The 14,087-nt window shown below is 44.6% G+C and overlaps 1 protein-coding gene across 1 annotated transcript in view; it reads right to left on the reverse strand.

The window, feature by feature from the left end:
- LOC139234100 (sorbitol dehydrogenase-like) overlaps nt 1-14,087 on the reverse strand; it is an 89,261-nt gene that overhangs the window by 27,270 nt on the left and 47,904 nt on the right. The window contains exons 7-8 of the mRNA XM_070865037.1: nt 7,800-7,964; nt 5,224-5,383 (exon numbers count right to left, since the gene is read on the reverse strand). Coding sequence (XP_070721138.1) covers nt 5,224-5,383; nt 7,800-7,964 — 325 coding nt within the window. The remainder of the gene's footprint in view (nt 1-5,223; nt 5,384-7,799; nt 7,965-14,087) is intronic.

The following is a 14,087-nucleotide window of genomic DNA, read 5'->3' on the forward strand; positions in this document are numbered from 1 at the left end:
GCTAAATCCACATCTCAACTGATGCTAGTGACAGATGCTCCCTGTTTGGATGACGGGTCCATTGACAGCACTGAATGAGCTTAGAACAAGTGAAGTGCAGACAAGACTGTAATGCATTTGCTTCATGGGTTCTTTGCTTAAGAATTCATAGCAACACATTGTCATGAAGAACTAGTTGGTTTATTAGCAAAAGGTTTAACAGTCACACTACACATTACCAGTTCATCCACCAGGCTCACAACCACCTGCCTCATCGTGGATCCCCCGAACCCAACTGGCTGGGGCTTTACTGAGTCTTGTAAACATCACGTGACTGGCTAAGCCACTCCCAACTCAACAGCTCTACAACTATTTTGTAGAAAACAAATAATCAAGTGCCCCCTGAGTAAAGGGGGGGGGGGGGGCACACTCAAAAAATTTTCAAGGGCCCCTTTTTTTTGTTTTTTTTTAGGGAACTAAAACACAAATTATACAAGTGCCCCCTGGCTAAAAGTGGGGGAGGCGGGGTACTAAAACCGGCACAATAAACAAATTAAACTTTAGACAAAACATCAAATTAAAATTTGGTTGCCAGGGGTGATGACGCAATCCAATCCCTCCGGTGCCCACCTCTCGCGGAAGGCTGCGAGCGTACCGGTGGACACCGCGTGCTCTATCTCCAGGGACACCCTGGCTCGGATGTAACCGTGGAAGAGAGACAGGCAGACAACAAGCTCTACAAACCTGTGAGCACTCTCCAGGTGCATACATTACAAAGTCCTTCGGACAAATGAGCAGAACCAAAATTATGAGAGGTATCTTTAGCACTGACGTACATTCATATTCTGGCACGGGACAAGTCAGTGCCTACATGGACAAGACATCAGTCACCCAATATTAATCAATAAAATGGAGCTGCTCCCACTGTCCCCCTCGGTCAAGATGTAACACTATTTGCTCATTTGTGCCTCAAACAGCTTGGTACACTCAGCTCATCTCATTGGGGTAAGTGTCAAACCACCCACATCAAGGTAGCTCAGAACAGTAGACTTAGCGGGGGAGGGGGGGGAAGGGGGGGGCAGTGGAGAGAAGGAGGGGAAAGGGTGTAAGGGGGGGAGGGTTACCCTCTTCACATCTCCAGACCACCACCAGTTTCTGCTGAAGCACTGAGGGCAGGCACAACTGTGGGGAAGTTAGATGGTCTTTCTGTTCCATGGAAACAAATATTTCCGTTGGGATTTCCATTTGGATTTCCTCACAACACCAAGTGTTGCAGAAGATCAAAATTAAAAGAAGCTTCAATGATTCTGGTAATTCCCCCGACAGGGCCTTGCAAACCGTGGCTGTTTAACATTTTTGCACTGAGCAATGTTTCTCCAATCTCACTGCCCCACCCGGCAGAAACCTACTCTCTCAACAATCAAGTTCGATTTGCACATTGGGACCCAACTAGTATCCCATCGCAGCTTGACCGCTGAGAAATGCTGGTCACCGCAATAAAAACTTTTGCTTCTCTTAGCCAGGGTACAAAATGGAAGGTGTGTGAGAGAGAGAGAGAGAGAGTCAAACTGGAAGAAAAGAACAGAGGGTTTTTGGTTCAAAAATCAGTCAAGATGTAAATATGTTTGATCGATGGAGGTATAGTTTCTGGTCTGGTCCATTTGAGCAGATCAGCACTGTGTAAATAAACAATGGAAGCCAGCAATTAATTACAAGCCTTGGTTTAGAAACATAGAAACATAGAAAATAGGTGCAAGAGTAGGCCATTCGGCCCTTCGAGCCCGCACCGCCATTCAATAAGATCATGGCTGATCATTCTCTCAGTACCCCTTTCTTGCTTTCTCTCCATACCCCTTGATCCCCAAAGCATGTATGTGGTTGATATTTTGCTTTGCTTGATTATTTTAAAGGGGACGTGGTTACGTCAAAGAAAGTCAGTGGGGTATTTATCCCAGGGCTGACTGCTATGCTTTAGTTCTGGTGAAGACACACAAGCTCTGTGTCTTGTCCTTGTAACCCATGCACCACATCACAAATGGAATTTTTCTCGCGTAAGTATTGTGCTGATTCGTGATTATTTTTGTGTCATTTGCTACTGTGCATCGTGTTAAACTGTAAACAAATCCAGAACAGATTCACCTGTATAAAATGGTCTAGCGATCTGATATTTTTCACTGTCTAAAGTGTAAGGCAATTTATCATAGAATCATAGAACTTTACAGCACGGAAGGAGGCCATTTCGGCCCATCGTGTCCGCCCCGGCCGACAAAGAGCTATCCAGCCTAATCCCACTTTCCAGCTCTGGGTCCGTAGCCCTGTGGGTTACGGCACTTCAAGTGCACATCCAAGTACTTTTTAAACGTGGTGTGGGTTTCTGCCTCTACCACCCTTTCAGACAGTGAGTTCCACCCAGATCTCCACCACCCTCTGGGTGAAGACATTTCCATTAAATCCCCTCTAATCCTCCCCCCAATTACTTTAAATCTATTCTGCCTGGTTAATGACCACTCTGCTAAGTGAAACAGGTCCTTCGTATCCACTCGATCCAGATCTCTCATAATTTGATACACCTCGCGAGCATCTATATCCGTAAAGCAATATACTATGAACAGGTTAATTCCGAGATTGGACCAGACTAATTAAATACAGCAGAGAATTACGTTGTGGTTATGATTCAAGAACTGTCATCAAGTTACTTACACAAGAAAAGGGCGTTAAGGAAAACCCTGAATTGAAACACAAGTCACAACAGCAACCGCAATCGACATGTTTCTACATAACAAGATAAGAATTAGGAGCAGGCGGAGGCCATTTGGGTCCTCGAGCCTGCTCTGCCATTCAATGAGATCGCTGCTGACTCAGTTCCACTTCCCTGCCCGCTCCCTATAACCCTTATCGTTCAAAAATCTGTCTATCCCCACCTTAAATATATTCAATTGGCTGCTGCGTTTCCCACATTATAACAGTGACTACACCCCAAAAGTGCTTTATTGGCTGTAAAGTGCTTTTAGGTGTCCAGTGGTCATGAAAGGCGCCAGATAAATCAAATTCTTTCTTTCTTTCTTTTTCAATAACCCAGCATCCACAGCTCTCTGGGGAAGAGAATTCCAAAGATTTACAACCATTTGAGAGAAGAAATTCCTTGTCATCTCTGTTTTAAATGGGCGACCCCTTATTCTGAAACTATGCCCCCTAGTTCTAGATTCCCCCACGAGGGGAAACATTCTCTCTGAATCTACCTTGTAGAGCCCCGTCAGTATCTTATATGTTTCAATAAGGTCACCTCTCATTCTTCTAAACCCCAATGAGTATATGCTCAACCTGCTCAACCTTTCTTCATGTCAACCCATTCATAGAAACAGAAAAAATAGGTGCAGGAGTAGGCCATTCGGCCCTTCGAGCCTGCACCATCATTCAATATGATCATGGCTGATCATGCAACTTCAGTACCCCATTCCTGCTTTCTCTCCATACCCCTTGATCCCTTTAGCCGTAAGGGTCATATCTAACTCCCTTTTGAATATCTCTAATGATCTGGCCTCTTCTGTGGTAGAGAATTCCACAGGTTCACAACTCTCTGAGTGAAGAGGTTTCTCCTCATCTCAGTCCTAAATGGCTTACCCCTTATCCTTAGACTGTGACCACTGGTTCTGGACTTCCCCAACATCAGGAACATTCTTCCTGCATCTAACCTATCCAATCCCGTCAGAATTTTATATGTTTCTATGAGATCCCCTCTCATTCTTCTAAATTCTAGTGAATATAAGCCCAGTCGATCCAGTCTTTCTTATATCTCAGTCCTGCCATCCCGGGAATCAGTCTGGTGAACCTTCGCTGCACTCCCTCAATAGCAAGAATGTCTTTCCTCAAGTTAGGAGACCACAACTGTACACAATATTCAAGGTTTGGCCTCACCAAGGCCCTGTACAACTGCAGTAAGACCTCCCTGCTCCTATACTCAATTCCTCTCGCTATGAAGGCCAACATTCCATTTGTCTTCTTCACTGCCTGCTGTACCTGCATGCCAACTTTCAATCTCAGGAATCAACCTAGTGAACCTTCTCTGAACTGCCTCCAATGCAAGTGTATCCCTCCTTAAATGAGGAGACCAAAATTCCAGGTGTGGTCTTACCAACGCCCTTGTACAGTTGTTTCTGGTTTTGTGGAAGTCAAAGCAATTGGATGTCTAACCTAAAATAGAAGAGCGTTGTGCAATAGCGACCCTGTAGAAGTATTAGAAGTATTAGTCTGCTCTCTTGTGGCGTAACACTCTAATCCTGAACTTCTCTCTGAAGTACTGTTGAAACTAACATACAAGATTCTGAAGGGGATTGACTGGGTAGAAGCTGAGAGGTGGTTTCCCCCTGGCTGAAGTGTGTAGAACCAGGGGTCACACAGTCTCAGGATAAGGGGTCGGCCATTTGAGACAGAGAGGAGGAGGAATTTCTTCACTCAGATGGTTGTGAACCTTTGCAATTCTCTGCCCCAGATGGCTGTGGATGTTGAGTCTCTGGAGTATAAAGGCTGAGATAGATAGATTTTTGGACTGTAGGGGAATGAAGATATATGGAGATCGTGTGGGAAAGAGGAGTTGAGGTCGATGATCGGTCATGATATTGAATGGCGGAGCAGGCTCGAGGGGACGTATGGCCTACTCCTGCTCCTAATTCTTGTTCTTATGTTCTACCAATGACAGGAGGCCCTCCTATGGTGGAGCAATCATCCAATTAGGACAACATTATACAGACCTCAATAAGGTCCAATGCTAGTTCATCCAGCAAAGCATCTTGCAGACCTCAATATTGGTCTGGTGCCAAAGGACACCAGCAACCATGGTTTTGGCCAAGCTCTAACTATTCTTCCACCGTTGTATCACACAGCCCCCCTCGAACAGTCAGAAACCATTAGCTGGTTTGTTTAGTGTATATTTTACTCCAGCTGCCCTCGTTTGTATTCCTTGCTGAAAACCGACAGGCCCGCATGCTTCGCCCTGCTGTATTTGGTTGAGAGAATTATGCTCCGTGGGTTCAATGTTTCCTAAGCAGCGGTGAGACAATTCACTTCCACCGGATGCTTTCGGCAGCCGGACAACCAAAGGGCTGCCTTAAACGCGGTAGCTGAATTCAGGAACGCGCAGACCCTCAGCTACTCCCAGCTACATTAAAGCGGGCTTCGGTTTTATAATCAAATAACTTTCTAAACAGGCAATAATATTATCCTTAAAACGGGTGGCGAGGAACTAACTTGAAGCAGTAGTTGGCTTTGTGGACATAATATCGGCACATGGCTCCGTCATCGGGAGGAATACCGCTGGTGAAGCTTGTTGGGGACAGGTTGTAACGTCCGATTCTAACATAATCATCGTTCTCCCTGGGAACACTGGGTTCAATGCTAACCTTGTCACCTGCAGCAAAGGAGAAACTTGGGACACTTAGTGCACAATGCGTTTCAGCAGTGAACATCACTGTAGGGTTCAGTACAGCTGGTGGGAACTACTTAACTCTTGGAAGAATCACAGACATCATCATCATTTTCTGTTTCAACTGCTGTAGAAGGTGGAGGATAATTTTAGCCTAACACACTGGGTCAGACACCACACGGGATTGGGTGGGATGCTGGTTCATTACCCACCCAATATTACGCACCATTGACTTCAAAATCTAGCAGGGTGTAACACCAATGGTCCACCTGATTCCGTCAGTTTCCAGGCAGGCAGGGTTAGTTTAAAATGACCCCTGATAAATTTTTGATAATTAGTTCAATGACCAGTAGCATATACTTTGATTGAACCAGTTAATTTTTATTTAAATGGGAGTCTATAATAGGATATGTCAGTGCGAGGGTTTAAAAAAAACACTTTTCTATGTTGGGTTGCCAGGATCAACCAGTCCCTTGACCCTTAGAAACCAGTCCCTTGGCCCTTAGAAACCAGTCCTTTAGCACTTAGCAACCAGTCCCTTAGCACTTAGCAACCCGTCCCTTGGTCCTTAGCAACCAGTCCCTTGGCCCTTAGAAACCAGTCCCTTGGCCATTAAAAAACAGTTCCTTGGCCTTTAGCAGCACTCTTCTATATGTTGAGTTGCCAGGATCAACATCAAACACTCCCCAGTGTGGACAGATGCAAAGTTAAGTTCCCTTTTTACTACCTAAATATCAATGCCATATCATCAGAAGAGCTCCCTTTACTATAACAGAGTATGTTTCCACTTCCCAGTGAACTGTTTCCAGTTATGGGTTTGGACTCACGAGGACCCATTCTAACATGCCATTCCTTGGCATGGGCCAGGAGCACATATTATTAAAATAGTGCACGTCTAGCCAACGGGTTTCCATCCATTGGGCTGGATTTTCGGTTGGCGGCTTTTTCAGGCAATAATGGTGGTGGGGTCGGCAAAGTTTGCGCCGGGAAATGGTTTGCGTCTGTGGCCACAAAATTCAGCAGCTGGGCCCTGAGTGTGAAGCTGAGCGCTAAGGGAGGCTTTCCACCTCTCTCTTAGGGCATTAGGCTGGCTGAGCAACTGAAAACCCGTTGCTATCCGTTTTTTTGCCTCTCCCAGGAGATGGCATGGCTCCGGTTCGGGGTGAAGTGTAGAATGTTTCGGTGCAAGGGGTGTCGCAGTTGTGTGGGGCGGACTGGTTGGGTTGGGTGCTCTTTACCTTTCCGCCATTGTTCATTGTTCATAGGTTTATATGTAACCTTCAGGCCTGTTGACCGAGGGCCGTGTGGCTCTTTGTCGGCCGGCGTGGATACGATGGGCCGAAATGGCCTCCTTCTGCGCTATAAATGTCTATGTTCTAAAGAGCCCCAAGAGAGGCTTCCCTGGCAAAAAAGAAATTGCCAAGAAAAAACATTCCCAATACCTTGCTCACCCCACGTAAAGATAAATCGCAAAAATAAAACTAAACAATCACACTTACCTCGTGTTGTCCTTCCTTCCCTCACCGCCGCCGGAACAACTTGGACTGCCCGCGTTCCCAGGCGGTCCCACTAGGGGCCGCTATGGGTCCCGCTCGAAACAAATTTCACCTCGCTGTCGCAAACGGGGGCGTTGTGCACTGCCTCAGCGCTCCCGGGCCGTGCTGCTCCAGGCCCCCCCAAAAAACGGCATCTAATTTCGCAGCGGGGCGCTGGAAGTCAGCCGCCCGGCCGGAACTCATTTGCAGACCCATTACCGTCCCCCCTCCCGGGCGTCAACGGAGGCGCAAGCCCAGCGAAAATCCAGCCCATTAACTTTAACGATTGCTGGTCGGGTGTGCACAGTTATATCCCGCCAAAGGATAGCACATTGATGTTTCTACCCTGATGTTGACACTGTCCAAACCCGTGTCAAGATGAAGTGTCAAGATACAGCCAGCAGAGTAAGGACACTTCCATCTCAATTAAGGCTAGTTTTATACCCAGGACCTCAGAGGTGAAAGCATCGTGTGCCAATCTAGTCCCCCCCCAAAAGTTATTTTAAGTAAAGCAGAAGTCCTGCTCCCCAAACTTGTTATCACTCTTGTCACTGCAGATTATTTACATGGAGGTGGGCTTTATTTTCCCTCCCCCCTAACCTGTGGGGAAATTGTGCTAGTTTTGTGGACCCAAGTCATACTTAGACTTGTAGCCTTGGTCCTTAGCTACCAGTCACTTGGCCCTTAGCAACCAGTCCCTTGGCCCTTAGAAACCAGTTCCTTGGCCCTTAGAAACCAGTCCCTTAGCCCTCAGCAACCAGTGCCTAGGCGCTTAATTTCTTTTGTTATTTCTATTACCCATGGGAAGTGGGAAGCAGTAGGGTGAAATGCGTGTCGCTTCGATACATAAATGTATGTAGACTGACCTGCTTTGAGATGGGTCACTCCACAGGACACTTTAACCACTGTCCCTGAGGCTTCATGCCCAAGAACCAAGGGCTTCTTGACGACATAGTCTCCAACTTTTCCTTCTAACCAGAAATGGAGGTCTGTACCACAGATCCCAACAGAATTGATCTTCAAGAGAACATCTAAAACAACAACACAGCAAGAAAGCTGAGTAATTGAATATACTGCATTCTCAACCAGATAGACAAGCGTTTCTTTCTTTGTTGTGGAATGCCAGAGGAATTTTAAGACCTTGTAAAGGTGATACAATGCACTTGCATTTATGTTCACTTGATGAAAAAAGAACAATAGTACGACCTGATATTGTAATTAATTAATACTGCTGATCAAGAATTATTGTGTACTAATATCAACCTATCTGAAGGATTTGTGTTTAAGAACTTAAGACATAGGAGCAGGATCAGGCCATTTGGCCCCTCGAATCTGCTCTGCCATTCAATAAGTTCATGGCTCATTTTTTACCTCAACTCCACTTTTCTGCCCGATCCCCATATCCTTTGATTTCCTTAATATCCAAAAATCTATCGATCTCTGTCTTGAATATACTCAATGACTGAGCTTCCACAGCCCTCTGGGGTAGAGAATTTCAAAGATTCACCATCCTCTGAGTGAAGACATTTCAGTTCTAAATGGCTGACCCCTTATTCTGAGACTGTGGCCCTGGTTCTAGACTCCCTCAGCCCGGGGGAAACATCCTCCCTGCATCTGCCCTGTCAAGCCCTGTAAGAATGTTGTATGTTTCAATGAGATCACCTCTCATTCTTCTAAACTCGAGGGAATATAGGTCTAGTCTACTCAATTTCTCCTCATAGGACAATCCCCCCATCCCAGGAATCAGTCTGGTGAACCTTTGTTGCACTCGCTCTAAGGCAAGTATATCCTTCCTTAGGTAAGGAGACCAAAACTGTGCACAATACTCCAGGTGCGGTCTCACTAGAGTCCTATATGATTGCAGTAAGACATCTTTACTCTTTTACTCAAATCCTCCTGTAATAAAGACCAACATACCATTTACTTTCTTAATTGCTTGCTGTACCTGCGTGTTAATTTTCAGTGATTGGTGTACAAGGACACCCAGGTCCTTCTGACTCCAACATTTCCCAATCTCTCACTGTTTAAAAAATAATCTGCTTTTCTATTTTTCCTCCCAAAATGGCTAACTTCATATTTCTCCACATTATATTCCACTTGCCATGTTCTTGCCCATTCACTTGGCCTGTCAATATCCCCTTGAAGCCTCTTTGCATCCTCCTCACAACTTACATTCCCACCTAGCTTGGAATCATCAGCAAACTTGGATATATTACATTTGGTCCCCTCATCCAAATCATTGAGAAAGATTGTGAATAACTGGGGCCCAAGCACCGATCCTTGCGGTACCCCACTAGTACTTTATTACTAACCCGAAAATGACCTGGTTACGACTCTCTGTTTTCTGTCCATTAACCAATCCTCAATCCATGCTAGTATATTACCCCCAATCCCATGAGCCCTCATTTTGTTAAATAACCTCTTGTGTGGCACCTTATGAATGCCTTCTGAAAATCCAAATAAACCACATTTACTAGTTCCCCCTTATTTATTCTGCTAGTTACAACCTCAGCAAACTCTAACAGATTTGTCAAACATGATTTCCCTTTCATAAATCCATGTTGACTCTGCCCAATCCTATTATTATGTTCTAAGTGCCCTGTTACCATGTCCTTAATTATAGATTCGAGCATTTTCCCTACTACTGCTGTCAGTCTAACTAGTCTGTAGTTACCGGTTTTCTCTCTCCCTCCTTTCTTAAATAGCGGGGTTGCATTTGCTACCTTCCAATCCGTGGGAAGCATTCCACAATCTATGGAATTTTGCTAGATGACAACCAATGCAGCCATTATCTCTTTAGCCACCTCTTTCAAAACTTTAGGATGTAGGCCTTCAGGTCCAGGGGATTTATCGGTTTTCAGTCCCATTAATTTCTCCAGAACTATTTTTTTTACTAATACTAATTTCTTTCAGTACCTCATTCTCGCTAGACACTTGGTTCTCCACTATTTCCGGGAAGTTTTTTTGCATCTTCTTCCATTAAGATAATTTCTCTGTCATTTCCTTAATCCCCAGTATAATTTCTCCTATCTCATCCTGTAGGGAACCCACATTTACTTTCGCTAATCTTTTCCTATTTACATACCTATAGAAGCTTTTACTGTTTGTTTTTATGCCCCTCGCTAGTTTACTCTCATATTCTATTTTTCCTTTCTTTATCAAATTCTTTGTCCTCCTTTGCTGAATTCTAAAATCCTCTCAATCCTCAGGCTCATGTAGACAACATTATAAGCCTTTTCCTTTGATCTAATACCATCTTTAACTTCTCTTGTTAGCCACGGTTGGACCACTTTGCCTGTGTAATTTTTGTGCCTTAAAGGAATTGATGTTTGTTGTAAATTATGTATTAATTCTTTAAATGCTTGTCGACCATCATACCTTTTAATGTAGTTTCCCAATCTACCTTAGCCAACTTGCTCTCATACCCTGCGTAGTTTGCTAGTTTCAGACTGAACGGAATCACTTTCAAACTTAATATAAAATTCTATCATGTTATGGTCACTCTTCCCTAAATGCCACTTTACTACAAGATTATCAATTAACTCTTTCTCATTGCACAATAGAAACATAGAAAATAGGTGCAGAAGTAGGCCATTCAGCCCTTCGAGCCTGCACCACCATTCAATATGATCATGGCTGATCATGCAACTTCAGTACCCCATTCCTGCTTTCTCTCCATACACCTTGATCCCTTTAGCCATAAGGGCCACATCTAACTCCCTTTTGAATATATCTAACAAACTGGCCTCAACAACTTTCTGCGGTAGAAAATTGCACAGGTTCACAATTCTCTGAATGAAGTAGTTTCTCCTCATCTCGGTCCTAAATGGCTTACCCCTTATCCTTAGACTGTGACCCCTGGTTCTGGACTTCCCCAACATCGGGAACATTCTTCCTGCATCTAACCTGTCCAATCCCGTCAGAATTTTATATCTTTCTATGAGATCCCCTCTCATTCTTCTAAATTCCAGTGAATATAAGCCTAGTCGAACAAATCTTTCTTCATATGTCAGTCTTGTCATCCCAGGAATCAGACTGGTGAACCTTCGCTGCACTCCCTCAATAACAAGAATGTCCTTCCTCAGATTAGGAGACCAAAACTGTACACAATATTCAAGGTGTGGCCTCACCAAGGCCCTGTACAACTGCAGCAAGACCTCCCTGCTCCTATACTCAAATCCTCTCTCTATGAAGGCCAACATACCATTTGCCTTCTTCACTGCCTGCTGTACCTGCATGCCAACTTTCAATGACTGATGTATCATGACACCCAGGTTTCGATGCATCTCCCCTTTTCCTAATCTGTCACCACTCAGATAATATTCTGCCTTCCTGTTTTTGCCACCAAAGTGGATAACCTCACATTTATCTACATTATACTGCATCTGCTATGCATTTGCCCACTCACCTAACCTGTCCAAGTCACCCTGCAGCCTCTTAACATCCTCCTCACAACTCACACCGCCACCCAGCTTAGTGTCATCTGCAAACTTGGAGATATTACATTCAATTCCTTCATCTAAATCATTAATGTATATTGCAAATAGCTCGTGTCCCAGCACTGAACCTTGCGGTACCCCACTAGTCACTGCCTACCATTCTGAAAAGGTCCCGCTTATTCCTACTCTTTGCTTCCTGTCTGCCAACCAGTTCTCTATCCACGTCAATACATTACCCCCAATTTAATATTGCACACTACTCTCTTGTTTGGGACCTTGTCAAAAGCCTTTTGAAAGTCCAAATACACCACATCCACTGGTTCTCCCTGTCCACTCTATTAGTTACATCCTCAAAAAATTCTAGAAGATTTGTCAAGCATGATTTCCCTTTCATAACTGACATGCTGACTTGGACCGATCCCTGTCACTGTGTTCCAAATGCGCTATTTCATCTTTAATAATTGATTCCAACATTTTCCCCACTACTGATGTCAGGCTAACCAGTCTATAATTCCCTATTTTCTCTCTCCCTCCTTTTTTAAAAAGTGGGGTTACATTAGCTACCCTCCAATCCATAGGAACAATGCTTGATCTAAAATTGCCTATTCCCCTTTCTTTATCAATTTCTTGGTCTTCCTTTGCTGAATTCTAACATCCTCAAGTTTGTTGGAACACAAATGAAAGAGAGACAGATTTTTGAAAACATAATGGCCCTGAAGTTCCGGCCTTGCCGGGTCTGCATGGAATACGCACAATGTGCATGGGCCAAAAACCTTTTCCCATCTGTTAAAATATCTCTTGACAGATCCTCCGCATCCCTGGGAGAAGGACATCATCGCGGGCGTGATTGAGCTATTTGCGTCCATCTCTTGCTCAGCAAATGTCCTTCAAACTTTTACGCCTGATAAAAACAGGCACCTAGCCTACTTTTACCAGCATAAGAGTTTTAAAACATATAAAAATAAAATTTAGATACACATTTTTATAGTAAAAACCCTGTCCACTAAGGCAAGCTTATTTTAAAGCCTATTAAAACACATTTTTAAAAAATCCAAAAAAAAATTTTTTTTTCTAAAACATTTAATTAACTAATTTAAATTAATTTTAACTATGTGTGGTGTTTTTTTAAATTTATTATGGTTGTGTTTGGATGCTTTTGGGGATTATTCTCATCGATAGTAATGGAAACTCGTAAAATCGGAGCTCCCATTACTATCAATGAGAATATTGCACAGTGGTTGGTGGTCCAGGCCCACATGACTCCAGCTTCTCCGTCCGTATCTCGAAGAGTGGACGCGGTGGGAAGCGCGTGCAAAGAAGTCCTCCGACCGGGATCCAAGGCGTCTCCGGGACCACCAGGTACATGCGTAGAGAAACTTCGGGTCAGAGGCGTTCATCCGCAGGAGGCCTCCAGCTGGAATTTCAGGGCCAATAGCTCGGATTTTGTGGTGGTAATGATGGCGAAATTGTCAGCGTCCGCCGTTAATACCCAATTGAAACTGACCGCAACTTCAGGATTTAGCGCGTGCGCATCGAAACGTGTAAATCCTGAAGTTGCCATCAATCATACCCTGCTCCGCCACAGGTTGAGCTGTGGAACTCCCCAGAGCCGGCAATCAATTCAAATCACTTGAACTAGCAAAAACTTCCCCTTTTACAATGGAATATTGTAATAACCCTCTAAAACGTTGACCCTTGTAACTGGGGTGTAACTGGGTTTTTCATCATCATAGGCAGTCCCTCGGAATCGAGGAAGACTTGCTTCCACTCTTAGCATGAGTTCTTAAGTAGCTGAACAGTCCAATACGAGAACCACAGTCTCTGTCACAGGTGGGACAGATAGTCGTTGAGGGACAGGGTGGGCAGGGAGCCTGGTTTGCCGCACGCTCCTTCCGCTGCCTGCCCTTGATTTCTGCATGTTCTCAGCAACGATACTCGAGGAGCTCAGCGCCCTCCCGGATGCACTTCCTCCACTTAGGGCGGTCTATGGCCAAGGATTCCCAGGTGTCAGTGGGGATGTCACACTTTATCAGGGAAGCTTTGAGGGTGTCCTTGTAACGTTTCCTCTGCCCACCTTTGGCTCGTTTGCCGTGGACGAGTTCTGAGTAGAGCACTTGCTTTCAGAGTCTCGTGTCTGGCATGCGAACTATGTGACCTGCCCAGCGGAGCTGATCAAGTGTGGTCGGTGCTTCAATGCTGGGGATGTTGGCTTGGACGAGGACCCTAATGTTTGTGCGTCTGTCCTCCCTGGGGATTTGCAGGATCTTGCGGAGACATCGCTGAGGTGTCTACTATACATGGTCCACGTCTCTGAGCCATACAGAAGGGCGGGTATTATTACGGCCCTGTAGACCATGAGCTCAGTGACAGTTTTGAGGGACTGGTCTTCAAACACTTTTAGCAGAGCACTGACTGCTGAACAACCATTCTGACCGTCAAAAACTAATTTTATATTTCTGGAATGTCAAATTTGTAATAGCAAAGTTGTACTGTGTCGACAAGGAGAAAGAAACAAAGTTGTCCATTTGAGTCACTTCTGCCACAACTTGTGATTATTTCAGAATGCCTTGCGATGATGCCAAAAAGTTATATTTTATAAATTAGGAGTCAGGACCTGATACGACTGCAGATCAAAACTTTGCACGATCAGAAGACAATGAAAGGTTTGAGCCCAGGGGCTCATGGAATAATCCTTTAAAGGTTGAAATATTTATC

Source organism: Pristiophorus japonicus, chromosome 21, assembly GCF_044704955.1.
Source record: "Pristiophorus japonicus isolate sPriJap1 chromosome 21, sPriJap1.hap1, whole genome shotgun sequence".
Taxonomy (NCBI): Eukaryota; Metazoa; Chordata; class Chondrichthyes; family Pristiophoridae; genus Pristiophorus; species Pristiophorus japonicus.